This window comes from Phalacrocorax carbo, chromosome 6, assembly GCF_963921805.1.
Source record: "Phalacrocorax carbo chromosome 6, bPhaCar2.1, whole genome shotgun sequence".
Classification (NCBI taxonomy): domain Eukaryota; kingdom Metazoa; phylum Chordata; class Aves; order Suliformes; family Phalacrocoracidae; genus Phalacrocorax; species Phalacrocorax carbo.
In genome coordinates, this window is record NC_087518.1 from 46710996 (window position 1) to 46737984 (window position 26989).

The 26989-nt window shown below is 39.3% G+C and overlaps 1 protein-coding gene across 3 annotated transcripts in view; it reads right to left on the reverse strand.

Moving 5' to 3' along the window:
- Positions 1–26989, reverse strand: part of OSBPL9 (oxysterol binding protein like 9) — a 65557-nt gene that overhangs the window by 16216 nt on the left and 22352 nt on the right. For 2 of the 3 annotated variants that reach the window (XM_064455105.1, XM_064455104.1), the window contains exons 4-8: positions 23453–23529; positions 12856–12951; positions 10790–10837; positions 5566–5595; positions 4634–4684 (exon numbers count right to left, since the gene is read on the reverse strand). In XM_064455105.1, coding sequence (XP_064311175.1) covers positions 4634–4684; positions 5566–5595; positions 10790–10837; positions 12856–12951; positions 23453–23529 — 302 coding nt within the window. Of the gene's footprint in view, positions 1–4633; positions 4685–5565; positions 5596–10789; positions 10838–12855; positions 12952–21067; positions 21209–23452; positions 23530–26989 lie in introns of those variants that run through there. The other variant, XM_064455106.1, reaches the window with a different exon arrangement.

Here is a 26989-nt window from a genome sequence, read left to right on the forward strand (position 1 = left end):
AAGCAGTTAACCTGCTGAGCCACCTGTTCACTCACAAGTCTATGGGGCTGCCTGGGATCTACCTGAGACTACTGAGGGAGCTGGCAGAGGAGCTCACCAAGCCACTCTCCATCATTTATCATCAGTCCTAGTTAACAGGGGAGATCCCAGACGACTGGAGGCTTGCCGATGTGACACGCATTCACAAGAAGGGACAGAAGGAGGATCCAGGAAACTACAGACCTGTCAGGCTGACCTCAGTACCGGGGAAGGTTATGGAGCACTTCATCTTGAGTGAGCTCATCAGGCAAGTGCAGGACAACCAGGGCATCAGGCCCAGCCAGCATGGCTTCATGAAAGGCAAGTCCTGCCTGACCAACCTGATCTCCTATGACCAGGTGACCTGCCTGGTGGATGAGGGACGGGCTGTGATATCTACCTGGACTTCAGTAAGGCCTTTGACACTGTCTCCCACAGCATCCTCCTAGAGAAGCTGGCAGCTCATGGCTTAGACAGGTGTGCTCTTCACTGGGTAAAAAACTGGCTGGATGGCCAAGCCCAGAGAGTTGTGGTGAACAGAGTTTAATCCAGATGGTGGCCAGTCATGAGCGTGGTTCCCCAGGGCTCAGTGTTGGGCCAGTCTTGTTTAATACCTTTATCAATTATCTTGATGAGGGGATTGCGTGCACCCTCCCTAAGTTTGCAGGTGACACCAAGCTGGGCGGGAGTGTTGATCTGCTCGAGGGTAGGAAGGTTCTACAGAGGGACCTGGACAGGCTCGATCGATGGGCTGAGGCCAGTTGCGTGAGGTTCAACAAGGCCAAGTGCTGTGTCCTGCACTTGGGCCACAACAACCCCATGCAAAGCTACAGGCTTGGGGAAGAGTGGCTGGAAAGCTGCCTGGTGGAGAAGGACTTGGGGGTGTTGGTTGACAGCTGCCTGAACATGAGCCAGCAGTGTGCCCAGGTGGCCAAGAAGGCCAACAGCATCCTGGCTTGTATCAGGAATAGTGTGGCCAGCAGGAGCAGGGCAGTGACGGTGCCCCTGTACTTGGCACTGGCGAGGCGGCACCTCCAATACTGTGTTCAGTTTTGGGTCCTTCACTACAAGAAAGACATTGAGGTGCTGGAGCGTGTCCAGAGAAGGGCAACAAAGCTGGTGAAGTGTCTGGAGCACAAGTCTGATGAGGAGCAGCTGAGGGAACTGGGGTTGTTTAGCCTGGAGGAGGCTGAGGGGAGACCTTATCGCTCTCTACAACTATGTGAAAGGAGGTTGTAGCGAGGTGGGTGTTGGTCTCTTCTCCCAAGTTACTAGTGATAGGATGAGAGGAAATGGCCTCAACTTGCCTCAGGGAAGGTTTAGACTGGGTATTAGGAAAAATGTCTTTACTGAAAGCATGGTCAGGCATTGGAACAGGCTGCCCACGGAGGTGATAGAGTCACCATCCCTGGAGGTGTTAAAAAAAACCATGTAGACATGACACTTCAGGGCATGGTTTCAGAGGCATGGTGGTGTTGGGTTGATGGTTGGACTTGATGATCTTGGAGGTCTTTTCCAGCCTTAATGACTCTATGAAGCTTGCTATTCTACCTCAGTAAGGCACAATCAGCAATGTGGCATGTTGGTGAGGTAAGGAAGGCAGAAATGCCACAAAACTAGGCAGGCAAGACTGACCAGAAATGATAGAGTGAAAAATGGAAGGCAAAGATGCAAAACTAAATATCTACATTATAAAAGCTACTTTGTAAAATATATATTTCTATGACTGTAGTTTACCAACTCACTGACAGACCATTACATATATTTTACAACACACATGTCAGCAAAGCTGGATGTCTTCAACAGTCATACATGCAAAAGGGACAATAGAAGCCAAATTCTCCACCTACCGATCTCACTTAGTTTATTTTTACTGCTTTTTGGTAAGCAATGTATGTATTATAACATATTACTATTTGGCTGGTATTTACTTCATTATTTTGAAAATGCCTTGGGTCACCTCAAGTACAAGTGGCATGACCTGATTTACTAGTAAGTTAAATGAAAACTCAACTGCGCAAGTCCTAAGGCAGATTGTTTTAAGAGTCTACGAAACAGCTCAACTTAGCACACAGTTAAAAAAAAAACCACAAAAACCAGCCCCCCAAAACCACCAGAAGAGGAGGTTTGCCTCAATGTACTAAACTCATCCGAATAATAAAGAGCTGTATATTTGAAACAGAGAGATATTCTGAGTATATAGAGAAGTGATAACATTTTTCAAGGTATGCAAACAACCAGAAGGTAACTGTGAAGTCTGTCTCCTAATGTAAAAGGCACTGTAGAAGTAAAAATAGGGGGCAGGGGTGGCGTTAATATGATTTACTTTCAGCAGTGTAAGTCAGCAGCCATATTTGCCTTACCGCTTTGGGAAAAAGAACTTGCAGAATCTTAAGAAGTTCTATACTGGAGAATAGAAAGCTATCAGTCAGACACAATACATTTTTACATACATAATGCTTCATACACATGCAATTTACAGAACTGTAAAAACAAACCAAAAACCCTGTATTCTTCATTTCCTACAGTAGTAGGAAATCAGGATACCAACACAGTTTATGGAAGTTTATGGCAGGGGGTGAGGGGGGAACAGAAGTGCCACGTAGTCAACAAGTATAGTTGCCTGAGAGAGAAAGGAAGAAAATGAAGCAGAATAAAGGCTACTAATACAGCAAGAAGATTTATAGAGGGTATTTTTCACTATATGTGGATCAACTTCTTCCGATTAGCTGTGCATAAATCACTCATTTAAACCACCTGATCTTCAACAGCTTTACAAAAGTTTTACATATGGTTCAGCACAATAACACTCCCAAATGGATAAACCCATGGATAAAAATTTACACTGGTTAATATTTACTGGTACTGAAAGGAGGACTTCAAGGTCTGATTTAGTGTAACTGAAAGCAAGTCTTAGCATCTTTGGGGGACCCAAATTCCACCTATCTTTAAGCTTGTATGGTAGTTGGAGCAGTAAAGCACTGAACCTGATCAAAAATGTCTGCAACTGCCATTACAAGTTCAATTTTGTCCATTATCACCAAACCACCTAACCAACTTCAAAATATGCTTAGCATCAGCACAAGATAAGCAATCATATTTGTCTATCCCCCAATAAACTTACCCATAGCAGAAATGGAATTTTATATTCAACAGAAACAAAAAAAGCTAACTCAGCCACCTATTACCAATGTTGATCAAGAACCTGAAAAGCAGATTATAATTCTACTCTTTCAGATTTGCTAATTGCATAGGAGAGCTTTTCAAAAAAGAACAACATTTCATAGGAAGTAAAACTCTGTGAAAATAAGAACTATTAAATTCAATTATATAGCAATTAACAAAAAATGAGCAAGACATTTGTTGCACAGTTTCTCCAACAGCCACCTTAATACAGCCAGTCATATAGGTGTCTAAGAAAACTAGCATGCTGCTACCTAATCTGTCTATAACTGACTCCAGCAAATCCCCAAAGAATAACATAGAGTCTACTGGTTTCACTGTACTAAAACAATTCTAAATATACCCAGTACTAGATAACAGCATATTAAGTGCTGACAAGGCTTTTCTTGATATCACTGCAGTGAAGGATTCAAATAGTATCACTGTATGTTAAATAAAGACTGTTCTAGCTCTAGATTCATGTGGCACAAAACTATTTTAATGTACCCTACTACTTGTAAAATATTTTTGGTTTTGTATAAACTTGTTAACTAACAAACCTTTTCTTCAGAACTTTTAAGCTACTAATATGAAATCTGAATTTCACAAAATATGCACTGATTCTTTTAGTGCATGACTTCTGGTCCTGCAAGGTTCAAATACTTCAATTTTCACTGGCCTCAAAATTTTGTACAATGCACTTGGCATCTAGGATGAAGACAAACAGCAGTATTGTATTTAAAAAAGTTGATCTAGACTACAGAAAAAAAATTGAAGAGCCTATGCCTATTTCTGAATAAATCAGAATGTGTTCTGATTAAATTCAGCCTTAATTTCTGAAAATACCATAAATCAGTTTCTTAGCAAAACACTGTCTTCTTTCACTTTGGTCGCAAGATATAAATCAGCAGCTCATTGTTAACATATCCTAAATAGAGTACATGAAGGCCTATAAGAGCAAAACTTAACAACAACAAAAAAATCACATCTCACTAAATTTTAAAAAGTAACAGACCTATTAAAAACCTTGCCAAACCAGTTTACCTTATTAAAATCATAATTTTCCCTTTTTCTATTTATGTTAGTCATATTCTTAGATGAAACAAAAAAGAGTTTTGTTAAGTTTCTCTTCTGTCACCCTTATACTTGCTGAAGTTCTTACTTAGTCTAACAGCAAACTCTGCAAAAGAAAGTTTATATCAAAAGAAAAGCTTTCTCATCAACACGACTGTTACCATGAACATTAATAGGACTGTCTGCTATGGAACTAAGTATTTCAGAAACTCCCTTAAAAGAGTAGCATAAATCAACATACACCATTTTTTAATATATAGATATCTCTCTATATATATGTATCTCCTAGATCATATAGAAGGCACTTCTAGATTTCAATTGTTTTCACACAGATTAATACTGTATAATTAAAATTCAAAATGCTTTATAGTGTACTTACTTTAGCAATTTGCAGCAACACAATGCAGTGTTTTATTGATTCTACCATGCTCTAGGAAAACAAAGGTAATAGAAAAAAACAACTTGCATTACTACCCTATAGTATTTTGTATTTACAGATATTTTTATTAATTACACAGAATATTAACTGAAATATTGGGCCAGAACTAAATGGACACTCTCTTCTGTAGAACCCCTACTTTCCCTTCCCTGCCTTTTTTTTCTTCCAGAGAAAAAAGCATAGCAGTAGAAAACAAGTTTCCAAAAGACACATACAACACAGGTTGTCAGGGTGAAATAGAGGTCAGCTTCAAACTTTCAGAGCACTGCACACAGGTAAACTGTCATGTGAAGAAAGGCTGAGAGCGCTGGGATTGTTTAATCTGGAGAAGAAAAGGCTCAGGGGAGACCTTATCAATAGGCATCAATATCCGATTGCGATGGCAGGATGTAAAGAAGACTGAGCTAGACTCATCTCAGTGGTACCCAGTGACAAGACAAAAGGCAATGGCCACAAATCAAAATACAGGAAATTCACCTTAAACATAAGAAAACACATTTTTACTCTAGGGATGATCAAACAGTGGAACAGGTTGCCCAGAGAGGTTGTAGAGCCTCCATCCTTGGAGCTACTCAAAACTCAACTAGATTTGGTCCTGGGCAACCTGCTCTAGCTGACTGTGCTCTGAGCATGGGGTTGGAATGCAGACCATCAGAAGTCCCTTCCAACCTCAACTATTCTATAATGTTATGATCCTAAGGTGCTAGACATAAATCTGAATACAGCACCAGAATGAGGCTGCCTCTGCCATCAGATTGCTGGACCTAATATGGATACCCACTTTTCTGTAAAAAGCTTTAAAAACTTTCCCAAGAAAATAATGTGAATTTCAGAATCTATATATAATAGATACAAAAATTAAAGAAACTTACACTGGTTGTTTCTTTGAGACTTTCAATTTTCTGTAAAAGAAAAATCAAAATAGTGTGGTTAAAGAGAGAGAATCTTCAGAATCCAGTTTGACCTAAATACTGTACAAACACTATATTTTAACATTAAACTGGGAGAGGAAGAAAAAGCAACCACCCTGTGAAAGACTATTTCTGTATATGGAAACAATTTTCATTTTGCAATTGACAAGACAGAATTCAAACTGATAATTAAAGCTTAAAGACGACAAGGTTAGGAATTTCTGAGCAGTGACATTATACATATTTACCCATCAAAGTTCACACTTCAGTTTTGCATAACATCAACGAAAATGAAATGCAGTGTGAAGATTCACTCTAAGTTCAGTTTGTAGCCTTATATAGTGTACTGAATTGTGGCACATTTCAACAATCAATATTACTTGATATTACCATCATTCAAGTATAGTAAACATATGCAGCTAGGCACAGTTTAAAAACATCATGGAAAATAACAGTACACACATGTTCTTGCTGTTTCTAAGCCTCTAGTAAAAGCGCATCTGGAAATCTGCCTACTTAATTTTATCTAGAAACACCGGTTCATAAAGATTTCCTGTGTGGAATTGCACTTCAGGCATGCAAAAAGCATCTGCATGCCATTTTACACATAAGCATGACCTATCTAAGAAGCATATGCATCCTGTTGATGTCCTTGGGTATCTCTGCAAAAGGCAAAATTATTAAATTGGACTCAGCACTGAACCTCTACTAATTCAATTACAGGACCTCTTTGTTTTGATTAAGATGAGTATCTCATGTGACTTGAGTCAGTCTTTTTGATTCTTGAATAATCAAAGTGTGTAAAGGAACTTTCTTCCCCTCACACAGCATTGCAAGCCAAATCTTACACCATAAGAGAGCAACATGCATCTATAAATCTACATGAATTAATAGTCTTAGCTCGTGAATTAAAAAGAAATAAATGCAGCGACAGCTTCCCAGCCAATACCTGGGGAAAATTTTTTCAGTTATACTCTGTTCTACATAATATAGACCATCCTTATGAATACTTTCTTCAAAATTAATTAGCAAGAGGTGGGCAAACAGCACCCAGCCTCAGCCTCTTCCACTGGAAAGACTGGACCACGCTGATCTAGGAAATAGCACATCAGGGATGTTATCTAATGAACTTGTATTATATTTACTTCTGCTGCTAGCAAAGAAAAACACCAACAGCTAAAAATTCCTTTAGTTTGTTTCTGTTTGCTTGTTTTTCATGCCTCCACTATACTTCCAGTCCATATTTTATCAATACATATTGAAAATAGCATTTAAAATATGACAGCCATGACGTTTTCCACCTTTAAGCACCAAAATAGAATAGGCAATGTACCCAGACATACAGATCTTGTCAGATGAAAGATTAGGCAGCTGAACTAAATCATTCAGTCTCAGTGCTTTATAGCCAACGGTAGGCAGCCATCAGCAGTTTTGATTATTCTTTACCTATTTTTTCCCCAACGTGTTATAGAGTATTCACACACCAAATAAACTGGTATCTCATTCTCTTCACTGATCTCATCTTCACTGAAAATCTGAAAGTGATGTCAGGCCATATAATGTAATCCAGTCACACTGTTTTCCCCCTACCCATTTGTAATTTTCCAAACAATAGACTAAGACATTGCTATTCTTACCCATAGGTACAGACAAAAGGGTAATTTGTCCAACATCACACAGAAGATCTGAGATGGGAAAAACCTCCGGACACCTGGTTTCCAAGGCCTATCCACAAATTATACAATCATGATTTTTTCCCCTGTGGAAATGAATTCTTTGTGAGCTGGCCGACTTAAGTAGTAACAGTACACATTAATCCAGTATTTTTCACATTTGTGCTGTATGGCTACCTTGCAAGAACACAGCATGCGGAACTGAATATTGTTGTCTTCGCATGTACACAGAATTATGAGAACAATGCAGGCAAGTCAGACAGACTCAGTCCCTGGAAGACCCTTCTAAAGAGCACCAGCCCTGTTCCTTAGGGCTAAGCAAACACTGATATGGAAGTCTCTGGATTTTCGTGAGCAATGCGTTATTCTAGAACACTGATGTAAGCAAGCATAAAATAAAGTTTGTGAACTCTCCCCCCATAAGATCTTGTACAAACGCACTATAGACTTGACACTAGGAGGAAAAAAAAGTGGATGATCACCAGCAACAAAACTGGCATGCTTACAAGAGTGGTTGGTTTGTAGAAGTTAGGAGAATGCTTGTATCTCATTTCATCAATTGTACAGAATTACATGGCTATGTATACATGCTGCTCCAATCCTTGTAACTTTATTATCTTTTGTTTAAACTTGCATTGAAGTGAGTAATATAGATAATTTAAAAAGTAAAAATTTCTAAGGAAAATCATAAGCACGTAAGAAGAGGTATGTTGAAAATAAAAAACATTACCAATAAAAATAAAATCAAATACTATAACTTAGTACTAAAAGTTATCACAATTTTCTCTCTTCAACATCCCTACTCTTTGAAAACTGATGAAGATAAAATTTTAGTAAGACGGCTTCCCTAGTTTTAGGTAATGAATACACATATTTTCACATGAATCAATCAATTTCCTGCAGACACACTTGCAGAGGGCAGCCACATGCTACATCTAACCAAACTGCAGAAACTACTCCATCTAATTGCTGCTTGCTGCAGCTCCTTGATACCTGATTTTTTTATTAAGCCACTGGTGATCCAATAGAAAGCTAATTTTATTTCATTGAACATGATTTTTGCCTCATTCAACAATCATGTGACTACAGATGGATCAGCTCATCCAGCGGCACATAGGGGTGGCCAACTCATGGTCAGAATCTGTAAGGTACAATCTGAATCCATGTGCTCAGCCTTGGATTTACTTCTCAGAAAGCACTTGTTGTGAACCAAACAGCTTAAGTAGGCTACACTTCCCTCCAAAATCTTGTTTGGTAATGTCAGCTTTGTTCCAGCCTGCCAAATATACACCTCTTCACTGCTCTAACGCTTTTGAATGCTTAGTTTTATTCTCCCTGGTATGTGTGGTCAAGACAGTTTCACGAAACTGAACAGAAAAGTTTACTTCAAGTTCTCACCAATAAAATTGCTAATGCTGTAAGAAAGCAAGGTCATATATTGTCTTCACCTTGAAATGCCAGTACCCTCAGATCGCGTACCCTCCTTTACTCCCTACATAATTGGATATATACATTGTACTCCACCAGTAGAATCAGCAAAACGGGCATCGCTGCAACTTATAGTACGTTTGCAAGACGGTATGATCCCACTGTAGAGTGCTAGTTGTACTTCTGCCAGGAGTATTGATATAACAAAGGGAATTAAATGATAATCACAATATTTCTCAGTCTTCAAAATTCATCAAGTCTACATCTGGACTGTATTCTTCCAAGTTCAACAGATTACCATGTCTCAGAAAGAAGATATCCAAGAGATCTTGAAGCATCTTGGAACACCTATACCCTACGCCATTATCTTCAAAAGACCAAATATTCTGTAACTAAAAACCAGCTCAACCAATGCTCTGTACACGTGCAAAAACAATAGCTCATGTTTTAAATGACTGGACATAAACAGTTGCAGAAAATGGCACTCAGCTAGTTGGGAAGCACATAACACTCAACCAAATCTTGTTTCCTTAGAGGAAAAAAAAACTATGGGTTGGATGGAAGTATCCTGCAGGTTACACTCAGCTCAGTCTGACAGCTGAACCATACTTCCATAAGCAAATAGGAAAACTGCTAAATAAAGTATCAAAAAAACTCTTAGCTGCTTTAGTACAGGAAAAGACAAGATCAAAAAAAGTGCTTTGCCAAGTCTTTTTCATTTTTAATAGAGAATAAATGGAATCTGTAGTAACAGCAACACTCATCGAGATTTAAAACCAGAGGAAGCTGACCTCTTCTAAACAAGCCTCCTGCTTTCTCTATGAAGTCAATCTGTCCGTTCCATAGATACCTTGCAGAGATAAAGAAAGAGATCAGCACATGTGGAAAGTCTCCAGGGATTAGAAGCACTGTCACAGGGAAAAAGAAAGTACTGCCTGATCTGCAAAGTAGCATCTGGAGGGAGGTCAAAACTGAAGGAGAACTCTTCCCAGTAAGACGCACTGAAGGAAAAATACAAAAATCTCTAGGTCTTACTCTTTTCGTCAGTTGTCTACTGACTAAATACACTTACACAGAGAACCCTTGTATTTCAAAGTTATTTCAAAAGCCTGCACATGCAAAAGAACTCCAGAAAGACCATCACTTTTGAAGTCCCTGAGACGCCACATAACACAGCAGACAAGACTGATAACACATGAAAGGTCACAACCGCTATGAAGCGGTAAACTAATCATAGAAAGCATCAGGCTGTTTTCAAAACTGAAACCAAACACCAAGAGAACATCACTTTGTTTTTCACAAGTGAAACTGGGGGGAGAGAGGGAACTAGGATGAAATACACCATCCTAGTGTATTGATGAAATCGCTGCATTTGCTGAAAACAAAAGCAACTCCTCAGTAATAAACCCTTCATAAGGAATTGCTAAATCCCTCCTCCACACCACACAAATTAACACACAAAGCCAGCATGCTACTTAATGCCAGCCTTTCTTAAGCATAGTGATTGAACTCTGACCTACAGATTTGACTTTGAAATGGAATAGGAGGGGATGCAAAAAAGTACACAACCTAAGTGAATTCCAACCTCACTAAAAAAGTAGTGCTCCACACACAGCAAGTTACATTTTTGGCATCCTCACCTAAGGTGAATGGTGTTGTCAGAGTTTCAACCTGTGGCATGCTTGTCAGAGGACTACATAGGATGCAGACTGATTATGTGAAATACATGATTCTTTGTTTTTTTTCTTTCAGACTAGCTTTGCTATTCCTACAAACATTAAACACTCATCATTGTTGAAGATTAAAAAAATAGAAAATTTAAGTTAAAAATGCTTTCACTGGTTGGATAACAGAGAAGGAATCATTTCCTACAGACTGAAACCTTTTTTAATGTTAAGACACCCAGCATTACTACAAACTGTTTGCAACCTATTCGCAACACAAATTATACAAATTGCTTTAAGTGATTTTGACAACCTGATGAATTTGAATTGTACTTTAAATTTCTATAGACTATAGCAAATTGATCAACAAAACCATCTGATTAAACAAAATAAGCAATATTTAAGACAAAATGTACTTGCTTTTCTCTGTTCATCATCTTTGCAGTTCTGGAGTTTTTCATCAAAGAGCTAAAAGAAAAAGATACTTGTGAAAATACTGGAAGTGTTATTTTTTCCATATATCAGCCAGAAACACCGAAATTTCAAACCCAAAAGCATACTTAAGTTGTACGATCTCAGTATTATGACCCAAAGCAGTTTTTGCCTAATATTTCTTTACAGCATTTGTGATCTAACAAATTTGTAACTAATTTTTCACATTATCCCATCCTGCAAGAGGCCAAGTCTCAGATCCCAGCTCAGTCTGGCATGGTTCTACCGTGATTTGAACAAAAAGATGAGGTTAAATCATAAAAGTAACACCCATCAGAACACCTCAAATTGCCTTTCTTTCATTTCAGCAAAGCCCTTTGGGCATATAGAGTACTTACCAAAACAGCCTCAACCCTTATCAACCCTTCCAGGCACCCTATTATTCAGGTATATAATTCAAATCACGTAAGATTTGTAAGCACTACTTTTGCAAAGATATGTAGTGATTTCCCAGCATTAACTTCTATTTATTTCCTTAAAAGTAGAATATGAGATGAAGCTAAGCAAAGCGAAACAAATTCTTGCTGAAAAGCTTGCAGGTGTATTTAACACAAGCTGAGGTGAAACAGTTAAAAGTTGCCTCCAAGAGCACTCTAAGGTGCACATACAAATAACCATTGAGTAAAAGTTGTTCAAGAAATAAAAAAACTAAGGGGAATGCTCAAAAGTTCATCACATCCATCCTTGATCAGAAAAGAGGCTGTAATTTTTAGTAGGTAAGCTACAGTTCTTTGCTCAGCTGCCTGCCTAAAACCTACTCATGTGTTCCCCTTCCCTTGAGGGCTGATTTCTGGTTAGAAAAAACGACTGTAGTCTTGGTCTCTGTCCATCCTCAAATTCACTCTTCTTTCATTATTAACAAATTCCTATATCCCCTCCCTCCAGCTGGCCTCAAATAACAACTAAAAGGTGTAAAGATTTCAATACCTTCCTTCAGTGAAGCATGCTAGATAGCTCCGGAGCAGGAGACAAAGCAAACTCCTGATCCAGTCTTTGCAGCTTAGCCTTGTATTTTGTTTGCATTTCTTTTGCCTACCTCCATTTTTGGTGGTATGCCCTTCCCCCTCTCTGCCCTCCCCTGCAACTGAATTTTTGCTGAATATCCCACATGCAATACTTGCTCATTGTATCAGGGGAAAAAAAAAATCCAAACCAGCAGAACTGAAGCAACCTTAGCAGAAATTTTAACCTGCTGAGTCATGGGAAAAAGGGTCCTAAGCAGCAGCAAAAACTGTTTTTCTCAGTCAGGTGAGTACTGAGAGATACAACCTCATAATTCCTCACCTTTCCAACTACTCTTAAAATACATGTACAGAGTGTAAAAGAACTATTTGTACAAAATTTTTACCAAATGTTTTCACTCAGGGACAAAGAACAGATTACCTATCACTGCTGCAACGGAGCCTGAAACTATCTGCAACTGTAGTTACATATTACTTGACAAAATTTTCTCAAAATAAACTCTAAAATGCTATGAGCAATACAATGATTTCATTATGCTTTAAAATTAAACTTAAGTCATCTCTGCCATTTCCATGAAGGTAGATACAAAAGAATGTTTCAGCCATTGTAAACCATTCTACAAAATCTGTTTAAGTTATTCTAATTTTCTAACTCTATTTTAACAATCCCAAGATCCATTCTAAGAGAAAGTTATTTTCAGTTATTTTCAGTTATTTCAGCCCTTAGCTTATAACTTTTTATTTTTATACTTCTAGTAAAATTCTCCTCATTTCAGAAGTAGGTAGAACTTATGTAACATCGTAAACTAGGGGGAAAGAGAAAATAAAATTCTGTCATCATCAGACTTCATATATAAAAAAAAGTATGTTTTCTCCAGTCCACAGTCAGCTCAGCCAGACGAGCTCTCTCTGCCTTGCACATTGACCAGAACATGTGCCAAGCATAAATCTCTCTTCCTCTGCTGGGCTTCCTTTTAAACCCACTGAGAAGCAGACTCCCAATGTAGTAAATACACCAGTTAGTTACCATACCTTCAATTGATCTATCAAGATCTGTAAGTAGGCGTCAGCCTCAGTAAGTTTCTTGTCAAAATCATGAACGCTGGGAACAAATCCTGCATCCACACCCTAGATATAAAAAAATAAAAATCAAATCTATAATTAGTTTCAGAGGGGATAAAAAGGGTAATAAAAATATGGTTTTGCCAGCCAACTGACAGACAAAATGTTGCCTTGCCTCTCATCCTGCCATGTGCAAACACAGGCACACAGCTGAACACATTTGTCTTCTGTTTGCAGCTAAATCTGTAACAGTAAATTGCTACACATTTTCAGTGGGGGAATAATCATCACACACCAGAGTGTTTCATTACTTACGACTGAACAAATCCCCTTACATTACACTAATTAAGTTTCTTTTGAAAATGTAAAGGAGAATTCAAGTTTTTTCTGAAGACTGCCTTGCGATTCTGTATTCCTACATTTCAGTTAAGGAAGAAAAAAACATACCAAATTGGATGGCTGCACTTTTCATGCTTCAGACAATATTGCTCAACTCACAGCTTCTTAGCTAAGAACTGAACTAACAAGTGCTAAATCTCTTCTTAAATATGGACCCACCTTTGAGCTGAAAAATTCAAAAGTACTATTCCTGGTTGCCCTAGTTCCTTTAAAGCTATAGTGATTTGCATCCTTGTCGCTATGTCCCATATCTTCCATTTTGTTGCACATATGCCAACAAGAACAAAGTATCGGTGCCATGAGAATGATTACTTTTATATTTTCTTGCTTACAAATTTGCTTCCCTTAATAAGCACACTTCTGCGTATAACATAATCCCTACCTTTAAATTGATAAACCATGTATGTAAATACCTGGACAAACTCCCACCAGGTTACCACATCTTTAATTACAGGACAGAAGATTCTTGACATTGATTACTTCTGACTTCATGCACATATGCTATGTAAACATATTTAAGGATTATTTATATAATTTCTAATGCAAATGGAACTGCAAAACAAATACTGAAGCACTCACAGCTTAAAAAAATTGTACAACGCAAGTTAAATAAATAGGAGGAATAAACCCATGAAGGGTAAAGAGGCATACATCAGTTTTAACAGAAACAGAGTCCTGAAAACATCACAGCAGCAACAAGGCTTTCCTAGTAGCCTAAATACTTCCACCCCTATTAACATTGATCTGAAATATGACATCTTCACTTCTAACTCTTATGAAACCATCAAGTGTGCTGTTTTGACTACTGAGAATCTCAAGTCTGAATGTGTAAAGATCAGCCAGTGGGGAAAAAACATTTCATGTAGGAAAAGATGGGCAATTTATATTTGTAAAATTCCATATTAGCATAACGTTTTCTTTGACATTGTTTGCTCTGTCAATACAGATAGTTTATTGTATTTTTATATAATTGGCCATCATATTAAGAGCTTTACTGATGGCTTGAGAGGCATGAACACTTATGTGCAACAGAGGAATGACTTGCTCTTACATCTGTCAAGCTGTGGGCACAGTATCATGCACACCCTAAAATGTAAAGCCACCTAATAACTGTAGAATATATTTTTCTTTATTAATTTGCCAAATTTTAAACTATGCTGTAGACTAATACCCAGATCTTGACAACAATTCTACACGAGTAAATCTATCCATACAGATTAGTTTGTAAACCAGCAAAAAAAACCCAAACCAAACCACTTCACCTTGTATTAGACAGTCCGCACTGGACACATTTAGAAATAGTTTTCAAACAAGGAGGAGGGAGGAGAAGAGAAGAAAATAAAGCAACCATTTTGATTATGCCAAGAAATGATGACAAAAACCACCCAGTGTTAACAAGTTACCAAAAAGAAACTAATAGGCAGAAGGAAGAGTCCTTTGTCAACCAAGAAACTTTTGACACTCCCTTAAACTAGTCAAGTTTAAAATTACACCAAAACTAGATCTGAAACTGTATGACATTAGTATTCAATTTTCTTGTTGAAAACAGAATTGTCTGAACAGCTAGAAGCCAACACCAAAATCTCAGCAAATGGTCTTGCATACTCAGTTAAAAAAGCCTGGAGGTCAGGTTTCATACACTCAGACTGCATGAACCATACAGAAAATTTCTGCTGAAGATACTATACACAGAAGTATAGCTTCTGGTGTTAAGTTATCTATATGCTGCATCAAAATGCTGACTCTTTTTTCAGTCATCAGTCTATGACTACTAATATGAAACAATCTAGTATTTTTAGTGGTGGCTTAAAGATAAAATGCCATTCTTAAATTTCAGCCTCTTAGCACTAAGGAAAAAGCTAATTAAAACATTTAGTGTTACAACAGAGAGGACATCTACATCAAACACAGATAGAAAAATGTGACCTAAAAAGTTCTATTAGAAAGTTAAAACTACAATCAATGTAAAGAGAAAGCCATAAAACCATGTATCATGTCAAGGTGACATAGCACAGAGATGAAACATGAAAATAGTTCTGAAAAGCAGCACAGGTACTTAAAGCTGTAGCACTTCACTAGTTTGCTCTTGGTTTGTATAAAGACAGTTCAGATGAAATTTTATAACCAACTGAGCAAATTTACTAGTCTGAGTTATATGAGATTAGGCTAATAATTTTAACTTCTCACATAGTTTTAAAATTGAAAGCCAAAAGATAATTGGAAGGTTAAAAATATCAGGATTAGCCATAGCACAGAAAAAATCCACTGAAATCTACTGAAACCCAACAGTAATTTAGGAAGAGCAGATATACAAAGTGCAGATTTGCATAACATATCCTTATTTCTTCATATTGGGTCACCCAAAGGCACAGTAAAGGAAAAAAGGGGACCCTTTCTCTTTCTTCCCCCTTTTTTCCCCTCCCCTGCCATGTAAGAAATTGGACTTGAACAGAAACGGTGAGCACAGTCAACAGAATGGCATTTAACAGCTTTTTAAACCTATAAATTAGGAAACTGCACATCTGAATTAGCAATCAAAATTTTATGAGAAACTCATATTATATGCTGCTCATCTGTTCATAAACTGACAAGAGAGGTTGCCTGCAGATATTGTTGAGCCTCCACCCTTGGAGGGCAGAGTTCAAAAAAACTGGATTTGACCCTAGACAACCTGATCTAAAGTAGAAGTTCGTCTCACAATGAGAAGGGGCTTGGACCAGGTTACTTGCAGAGGTCTTTTCCAGCTGAAGTGCTGCCGTGATTCTAAAATATGTATCTTCAAAATACAAAAAAGAATCGGAACCAAACTACTTTAGATCTTCAGAAATACACTTGATTCTTTCTTACTGTCTGTACCAACCCAAAGCAATGTAATGTTTGGCCACTGAATAACTAGATCTATCCGTAAGTACACTTAGTTTCCCTCAGATAACAACTACTCTCTGTCATGTAGGTTTTAAGAAATTAGCAGTTACATTACCAGATGAAATAGCTGCAGAAGCAAGTAATTAATATAACTTCTAGTCTGCCCATCACCTCCCAAAACAATACATTTCGTATCTGACACCACCACCACCACCCCCCCCACAAAGAAACCCCCATAGATAACACTCTAGAGAAAAGAGAAAAAGGTACCATATCATTCTTTCCCTCATCCCTCCCTCCCTCGTACAACTCCTGGGATATCCTCTTCAGGATGTATCAGAAGCTTCAAGACTAGACTTCATAGGGCACATGCCAATCCTAATGTTTGTGGGTAGAAAGCAGAACACGGGGCCCAGCAGCACACTGACCTGCCCAGTGAGCGGTGTCCCAGTGTGATCTGCATGATACCCAGTAACCTGGAGTGAGCAGACAGGAAGGTTACCCTAGGAAAGGGTTTACATGCTGGTCTGGAGTTGAGTCAAGAACTCTTGTGCTAGGAGTCCTGCAAATTTATTCCCTTCATACACGACACTTTTTTTGGAGGGGGTAAACAGGAGGACAAAGTATAAACTAATTAAAAATATGTATTATGAGCCTTATTTTCGTTACAAAACTGCGAGCACTAAGGGAGTTTATATGTTGTTCCCTTGTCCTCCAAATTAGAAGTCATGCATATCGCTAATGCATTTGTATCTAAAACTTGTCTATGCTGAGAAGTAATTCCAGCCTAATTTAAACTAGTTCTTTCAAACTAGGATGGGATTAAATGATTGCATCATCCTTAGAGGAAGCATACCCAAAAAAGTCAAATATATTTCTCAAATAAAAGCATTACAGTGATGAACAGTAATGAAAGCAGGGAAAAAAAAAAAAAAAAAGAGGTAACAGCAACGACTTGACAAGAACTGTCCTTGTAGAATAGCTTTACTGGGGGACAAAAAGAGAAAGCTTTATGGAGCAGACTTTCTTATCTTTTTGAAGATACTTATATTCTTCATCTAATTAGGATTCAAAGTCCAACAGAAAAAATCTTGTGGAAGTTAAAGCAGCGAATAAGAGCGTTTTCCCTCCATCTGCAATACCTTATCAGAAACATATCCCCTGGCTACAGCATGCTCGATTTTGTCGAATAGGACATTGCCTATAAGAACCACTGATAGAAACCTGAAGAAAAACAACAAATTGACTAGTAAGCCACTAAACAATGGCACCTTCTTGCTGTTTTATTTGTGGCAAAGACAACCGTATTTTTTTCCTCTACTGGATTTTTAAGCAATATTTAAACTCAGAATGTAAATGTCTCAAAATAAGTTTAAACACAAACGTATGAGTTCTGGAAAGCATAGAAGCCTTCCAAACAGAATATTGCACTCCTGGGAGGAAGAAAAAAACCCCACTATTTCTGGTTTGTAAAACACAAAATACTTAGCAAAGACTGTGTAGCTAGAGATATTATCAGGTCTTCTAGGAAAACAGAGCTCAAAAAACAGAAGTATGTAAGTACCGATGTAAAATTCTGTCTTCAAAGCATACGTTACAATTCTGAAACCTCACAAATACTAAGCACATCCTAGAGTCCCATTCATTTACCTACAAAACTTATTATGGATGTACATAACGCACACACGCTAACATGCTTACTCACTATCATAGTTACTTTGTTAGCAAAGTTTGAAAAAGAGCAGCATGCCTGTTAGTTCTATGCCCTTCCACCAGCACTTGAAAAACATCTACATTTGGATATATTCTTAATCTAAAAGAACCTGTCCTTAGTTTTATGCAAACATTCTTGACTCACACTAGAGGCAGCACTGGAAAGCCAGTGAGTAACAATATAATATACTTAAGAGGAACATATAACAAAGCTTTACTCTATCTTTTATTCTTGTTTGAACAGCAACAACACAACAGCAACACAGCAACAACTGTTGTTTAGCGGCAGCAGTTTCACAAATGCTTTACACCAGCGTAAATGGAATGAGAAACAAATCCGTTCCCCTGTTCCTTATTCTCACCCTTACTCTGCACTTTTGAGTCAGAATAAACCTTTCCCTTGCCACATAATGAACTCAATGCGGAAACTAATCCGGGTTAAAACTTCGCTTGGAAAGGGAGGGCAGCGTGAAAAGTAGTTTTAATTTGGGCCAGTTCTGAATCGAGTTCCAAATTCAGCTATTCTTGCTTGCCGCACTGCCTCTCCTTCTGCTAGGAGAAGCGATACAGGACTACTTCCAGCAGCAGTACCAACTCTCTAAGTATTGGTGAAGCCATGGTGTAACTCTTACCACTGTATCACTGTGTCACTCTTCACAGCAACCACCCCAGATCCACTCCTTAGAATATAGTTTCCTTACCCTATTTGCTACATATGAAGTAAACATCTTGTTTAAATTATGGAGGTATCAAGCTACAAAACAATTTCTATTTTAATTCCTTTTCCTTTTATGGTGGTAAGAATCAGCCCCCCTTTGTACTGACAGTAATTTCAGCTCCTTTGTCTCTACTCTGAGTCCACTTAGAGGCTGAAGTAGTTTAGGGCATTACCTGAAGGGTTTTGTAAGTTTGGGTAGGAAATCCCCTGTAGCCTACAAGTATTTAAAGACTCTCTAATGTGGATTATCACTGTCACACCTACTCAGAAATAATGAAAGATCTTATCTGTTGAATATTCAAGTTTCAGCCTTGTATTTTTATTTATTTTTTAAATCAAGTTGGTAGTTGTCTTTTATTCAATTCTCAACAGTCTCAAGTTACCACTTTAAGACACTTACCAATATGCTCTAGCACACTAGAAGAGCAGAGGGGAAAACTACATTTCAAAACATGGGATTTAAGGCAGGAATGAGTGTGTAAGCTTCAGCTAACAGGAGGAAGGATGAGAGGAAAATAAAGTTTAAAAAAAAGCCAAGCTTATCCCTCCAGCTCAGGGTGAGCATGACTCTTACAGACAGGATCCTAACACTACCACAATACATGCACACATTCAGCCATTTAGAATTTTAAAATTGATTGTTTTTTACTGAATTCCTTTAGGCAAGAGAAGAGTATAGTTATTGGTGGGTTTTAGGTAGATTCGTATTTTAACAGTGGTCTTACACTTTTCAGACGAAAGAAAGTTCCTGTGTTGCTGTGATCCTAAAAGACATGAGTTATCCTCAAGGGATTTTCACACAGGAGAAGTCCAGAGCCAAAAAGTACCTGTAGCACTAGGGTCGGTGCCACTTGAGAGACAGATGAGGAAAGCAGGACATTTATGCTAAACAAGAAGACTAGAAGCACTTCCTGTCCAAATGGGTCTGCTGGTTGACCTAAGATGCTGGTGAGGAACAAAAGAAAATTTGAGATAACTTACCACCCTCCTACCTCTGCCCAGACAAACAAGAAACCCAAGCCACAATACACATTCACCCTACGCACACCCTTCCCCTTATCTCTTGTGGGTATGAAGCAACTGATGTGCTGCCACTGCAAAGCCACTGACCTGGCAATGCCACAACAGCAGCACCTTGGGAGGGGTGAGGGTAAAAACACTGGTGGATTCAGAATGGTGGTTCCAATATTATCACACCATCTACTGTTCAAGAATTTTCACTAGACAAAACTAATACTAGAAGAATTATGCATTTTTAGTAACGCCCTTAACACAGCAAGCAGAAAAACAGACTTCAGTTTCAAAATTCAGAGAAATTATACTAGAGGCATATCTGAAATGTTTCCTCCCTATTCTTATTTCATTTGAATACAACATTACTGATTGTCAGCCCTCTGGACAGCTACAATCCCTTTACTTATCCTATATATTTAGGACTCAGTTCTTCCTCAGTTCCTTGACTGTAGCGCATTCTTGCAAGTTTAGGTGGGGGGGGGGGGGGGGAAGGGGCAGGGAGGTGTGTTTATTTTTTAAGTGTTTCAAAAACACTTCCATTTTAAAGACTGAATGACAATTCAGTAGAACTTTTAGGCAAAAATAAGATTAGCAAGACTAATCAGACTAAAGAACACCCAGATACCACTTCACCTCTCCACCTCGCATTAATTCCTTATCCTTTCTGATGTGGTTCACACAACACACAAACTACCTAGGTTCACGTCTAACAGATGCGTGTTCGACACTACGAAGAAACATTAATCAAAGCCTGACTTCCCAAATCTGAACACTCCAGTAACAGAACAGGAAGACTGAAAGCAGCATGCAGATCTGAAAAAAGACTCAGAAAAGATACATCGCTTGGGCAAAAACAGATGCATAAAGGTTTTATATGACAGATAACCATGTTTCTCTTTGCGACAGAAACTAAGAACCTAAGAAAATACCGTTACAGAAAGCAATCTCTGCCACAGCACTCAAACCCCCATCCATACCCGCCGAGCCAATAATCCTCCCAAAGAACTCGTTTGACTCTACTGTCATAACAAAAAGGAAAGGAAAAGGACATCAAGTGTGTGAAGTGACGTTTTTAAGTGTTAATTGAAGCCCAGGCGTGTTTGTATACAACGGGCTCTTGCAACCGGATGAAAGCACCCCCCGGACATGCGGGGCGCGCGAACCCGGCGGCACTCGGTGAGGAGCCGCGGCCGCTCCCGGAGGCTCCGCGAGGCCCCCGGCAGGACGCCCGTGCCCGCCTTCCCTACGGAGCCCCGCTCCCGGCGCTGCCTGCCGCCGACCTCTGCCGCCTGCGCCCCGCGGCCGCCCGGGCGGGGCAGAGCAGCGGCCGGAGCCGCTCGGCCGCCGGCGGGAGGAAGCAGCGCTCGGCTTCCAGTCAGGGAGACGCCGCGGGGCAGCGACGGGCCCCGCCGGGGGCACCCGGCTGCCTTAACACCTGGCTTTCCGCCCCCCCCGCCCCTTCCCTGTACTCACACCGGCCATTCCTCCGGGCGGTGCGGCGTGGCGAGGCGTGCAGAGCGGGCTGGCCGCCCGCCCACCCGCCGGGCCCCGGCAGCGCCGCCTCCGGCGGGGGGAGCGGCGGTGGCGGCGGGGAGAGAGGGGTGCCCCGCCGCCACAGCCCCGCCGCGCGCATCACGAGTAAGGCCGCCGCCGATTGGTGGGCGGGCGGGGCGCGCCCCTGCCGCCGGAGGATGGCGGTCAGCGGGAGGGGGACAGCCCAGGAGCGGCGGCACCGCCGTGAAGGGAGGGAGGCGCGCACGCTCGGAGAGGCCGGCAGGACCCGGCCCGCCGTCAGAGCTGAGGGGTTTCTGCCCGGAGAGGCGGCCGGCGCTCAGCCCCGCGGGCAGCCCCCTCCCTCCAGCCCAGGCTCGGCAGAGCTCGTCCGTCCCGCCGGCGGGCCCCGGCAGGCCCCCCTGGCGAGGCACAGCGCCCGCCGGCGAGCAGTAACTGAGACCGCCCTTCCCAGCTCCTGAGGGAAAGGTATGGGCTTGTTCCATCGCTAAAGCAGCGTCTGCTCGGCCGTTCGTGTCAGTGAAGACGGCGAGCCTTGACAGTTCCTGAGTTGGGGTGTAAGTGAACGGTGTTAGAGCTAGGCTAAAAGTAAGGGTCTCGGAAGCAAAAAGCTTATGTGACTGGCGCATTGAAGAAGGTTCTTGACAATTGATGATGAGCACACAACAGTGGATTACAAGGTATTACGCTCGATGCTGAACTTATTTAAGAGGGCTGAGGATATGTTTCTTAGTAATCAGTTCTAGATTTTTAATTATTCCCTCAAACTTTACTACATAAATTACTAACTTAGGGTTTTTTATGTAATTATGCCTTACTTATTTGAAACACTCCTGGAACATCAACAGGTTATGTAATGGGAAACAGTTCCATTAATAGCTGCAATCACGAAATCTGTGTCTGCCAATAGAACTACAGTCACAATTTCTAGAAGGCAAGGAAGTGTAAGTGGACGTTTTGATAAATCCACAGTATATTCTGGTGTTTCATTTCTGTACCCTGTATCTCCAAGCCATAAAAAGTCTTCCAGTGGAGAAAACTGCACAGATTACTTTTACTTCATTTCAGTCCCTACATAGGACTGCTTACGTTAACCTATTCAATGTCCGAGGAGAGGATGGGGAAAGAGGCATCCCTTGGGAGGCAGCTCAGCCCTTCCAAATCCATATGTTGTCCACTAGATAATCTCTGTCACCTCACACCCACTGCAGAGCAGAGTTTATTCAGTCTGCAGTTAGCTACTGTGTCCAGAGAGAGAGATTACTTCTGAAGCATCCATGACGTGTTACTAGGGATACAAAGCTGATTGTCAAACTTGAATTTTTATCCAGGGATCTGCTATCCACTAGATAATTTGTAGCAGTCTTTGATAGGCCAAAAAAGGTTGAAAACCACTGTTTAGCAGGAAATTGAAGTAAACTGACTGAGATAGCTCAAGTGCCTCAAGTTGGATGGGATAAATTCCAGCTTGTTCTACCTCTTTGGATTGAACAAATGTAATCTAAATCAGTCTTTATAAGATGCTTCTTCTGTGATATTAGGGATTTTAATGTATCTTTCTTTACACAGTGTCAATCGTTAAGAGACCTAATGCTCTTGCCATACTCCAAAAGCATACCAAACCTTTACTCAACACAAATAACAAATACCTGTTTTAAGATTTCTACACTGTCATCAGACACTTTGTGGTACAAATCAAGTATGAGAAAATCACATTCATTAAGAGTTTGGGGTTTTCTCCAAGGTAAAAATGAAGGATTAGCAAACCTTAGAGACATGCCCAAGTCTAGAACATTGCCAGAAACTGATCTCAGATAACTAGTGCTAAGAACCCTCCACAGTCCATCTGTTTTCAGAACCAGAAAACTACCAAAATTACCAATATCCATCTTACACAGTGGATTCAAACATAGCTATTTACCATTTTTGTAATCTAGAAAGAGGTTCAATGCTGCCATCTCATTTTAATTTCAGAATTAGGTACAAGCACACAACAGGCTTCCAGATGTCTCATTCTACTTGACCCCAAACAGAATAACTCCCAATTTAACACCCCCCCCCCCAAAAAAAAACCCAAACAAACAAAAAACCACAAATCCAACCTAAATGTGCAACTATCAGTCTGGAACCACCAATTATAAGTAGTGGTAAGACAAGAAAATAGTAACAGAAAGACTCGAACTTAATCTCAGGTACCTATACTGATGTCATACTGTATCTGACTGTATAAGTCATAGAACAGCCAAGTGTTCTACAAGATATGTTTGATATTAGCAGTCATGCCATTGTATTTCATTGCTTTGAAAAAAAGAAAGTTAACAAATTAAAAGTGAAAGTGAAACTTGCCTGAAGCTGGAGGGTATGGCGGAGAATGGTGTCCTCTAAGGCATGAATCCACTTCTCTCTCTCATCAGCATCTCGAGCTGAAAAAGTATTCAGAAGCTATTGTTAAATTGTATGCAGGATACTAAAAACCATAAGCAAGCAGATCTGATGCCCTCACTAAATATGGAAATTAAACTACACTGTCTTTCTTAAGTCCCCAAGGACATAATTCCACAGTTGTCTTAATATCCTGTTTATTTTTCTCTGGTCACAGCTCCGTAACATTATTGTGTTAATCTACTCTACAGTACTGTAGAGATGTTTTAAATAATCATGCATGCAAAAAGCTTTATGCTTTGACAGAAATTTTATTCTACTAATGTCTCTGTACCTGGTGGGTCAAAGAAAAAAATATAAACATGAGAATATGATAAATATAAGAGAAGTTCTGCATTATTGCTATTTGTGATTATCTGTCCCTTGTCTCTCTTTAGGGGCATACATGAGAAGAGCATTTGCACAGACATCCCTCACTTAATGCATTAAGTAATTTTTAAATTTTCTTAATTACGAGAAGCTGTTCAACCTGTAATAAATTATCCAGTAATTCTACTTCAGTGTGGACATAGTAACTTTGAGTAAGTTAGCCTTTCGGGTATGGATTCATAAGACAGGACAAACACCAACTCTAACAGGTCACCAGTGTGAATAATGAAGCACAAAGAATAAGCTCAGTATAAATACTGTTTAAACTCAAGACAATCCTCCTGTAAAACTGAATAGAACCTGAATCATATGTTAAGGACAACACACACAATAATATTTGCATACTTCTGCAACAGACCACCATACAGTTTTAATTAAGAATCCAAGTCAGGAATGACAAAAGATTATGATAATGCTTCTCAGTTGCAGATGGTGATAGTTAAGAAAGCAATTTATTAAATTATGATTAAAGGAGGTAGTGGATGGCTTTCAGGACTGCAGGTACAAGGAAGAAAAGAGGAACTGGAGAAGAACAGATCAAAACAGACTAAAGACTATCATTGCCCTTTTTTTTTGTTTTCTTTTTTTTTCTCCCAATACTGCTTTTCTCCCCACCTACCCCCAGTACAGACACACCACCTTTTACTTTGCTAGTTTGAGAGAGTTCCTTTCTGTGCTCTAAGACTGTTTAAAAACACCAGGAGCAGAGTCAGTGAACTCCAGGTGAGGAAAGATGAGAAAAATCCAGAGTAATTAAATAGACTGTAAACAAACTGGCTCATACACAGATTTAGAATAGTTATTGACAATTGTTTCTAGTTCCTTATTCAAGTGGAAAGTATTTAAAAGAAACAGGAAGCCTGCTAAAAGCAAGGAAAGCTTAAGTGAGCTAGCACCTATTATGAATCAGAGAACACAGATTGCTATCTGACTTATTTGTTATGGAGTTCAGGGGAAATATCTGTAAGTTCTTACACTGAAATGTACTCTCCAGCCTCAAAATGCTTTGTTTTCAATGTTCCCTTTCTCACCCTTAGTTTCCATTGCTTTTATCCTTTAGAATTCTGTGGCTGAAATCCATCTGCACTCAAAACCACCACAGGTCTTCCAAATATGTTAAATAAACCCTTCGTTAGGAAATTATTTATTACTTTTTCACGCATCCATTCATATAAAGGGTATTTCATTGGCCAGAGGAAGGGATGAGAGAAGGAGAATCAGAAATCCACAGAAGAATATCTCTTTTATGCCCCCCCTGCCTTTAGGAGGAGGAGGATGTAGATTTTTCTAGACTCCCCAAAGAAAACCCTATCAATATCAAGATAGACATACTGCATTGTTTACTTCAGCACATACAGGCTAATTATGTCAAATTAACAAAACCATCAGGAAATAATTGACAAAATATGTCTCTGTGATAAATACTCAAGAATGTCTTTTTTTATATAGAAACTTGCTCCAAGTCTAACTGATGATGTGGTCTCACAAAGTAGTGGGCCAAAACTTCCATCACACACAAGGTAAAAGCCTAGTTTGAAACCTAGCTAGTTTTTTAAAAAATACATATTTTCCCAGTTTCTGCAAGTCAATCCCTATTAATCGTTCTTTCAAATAGTAAAGTGTGATCAATTCCCACAGGTATTCTGGTAATGATACCATTAACCTGCACAAATGAAAACTACACGTAAGGGAAAGTGACTACCCAAAGTGTTCTCATATGCACAAAGGAAGCCTGCAGGAAGAAGTTAAAAGTAATTAAATGTTACTTGGAACAGCAGGTAAATAAGTTTCCTGCAGGAGCTCCAGCAAGTATTAAAAAGCTAGATTTCGCCATCTGTAATACCCTCAAAAGCTCACTGGAAAGAAATTCTAACTTACAGGAGTTCCTCCTACCAGATCTCTATATTTTAACTGAAAAGCTGAAGTAGGTGCTAAGGACAAGTTTATAATACAATTAAACTAGACAGGATAAAGGGACAGAAGCCCTATGAACTCTGCCCAGATGACTGCATTAAGCCAAATATATTTTGAAATGTGCAAGTTATAATTTTTCTTTTATGTTATGTATACACACATGAACACCCTGGGATTTTTTCACAGCATAACTTACACTTTAACCCTAATTTCAATTACTGAATTAGTCAACTACAATCAGGTGTATTTTCCTCTGGCATCAATTTTAATGCTTACTAGCTTCTTTGGTTCTGCTTACCAAGAATAGGCCCCTTTGACTAGTCCTGACAGACACAATCAAGCTTATGCTTCTTACACCAGTCACCAGTGAACAGTAAACATATAAAGTTACCTGTGTCGTTAACCTATCAGTACTTCAAATGTACCAATACTTCAACTTTTCAAATGTGTGTTTACAGTGGCAGTGGTTAGCATATTTCAATGTGTGTAAGGTTTCTTGGGTTTGTTTTCTGTGTTTTTTTTTTAAATTAACCATCTACCACTCCCAAATAATATCTTACTGGGACACCGGGGTACAGTGAGAAGCTAGGAATTAATTCACAGGATACAAAAATCCTGTGTTCAAGTTTTTTGCCCATGATTATTTAAACTGAAAAAAGGAACAATTAAGCTGCAGACCAGTGAATTAATCCTTGTATTGCAACAGACTTCCTATGACCTTCCATACTGCCAGCAAAGAGAGGTCACTGTATTAAATACTCATCTCAATATACAGTAGCCCATTAATAAAGGTTATCACATTAAGACTTGTATATGAAGCACCAACAGAACAGAGAAGGTTTACAGCACCAGGGAGGACCTAGAAACCAACCAATCAGTACAGTTCAAAAACTGAACTGAATTTCCCATGCACATAAATAAACTGAACTATTGAAGCTTCTATTCCTCTGATAGCCCTTTTTACAGCTCATTCTACTGGGGTTCGGCAGAAGAAAAAAAGATGTATTTTTTCCTCATATACTAGACATTGCAAATTTATGACATAACATGATCAATCCTTAGGTAGAACACACAAATCTCATTAACGCAGCTGCTAAAACGAAGTCTTGGCCATGATAAATCCAGGAGCACTGCCATGAGAGGACGGCTTATAGCACA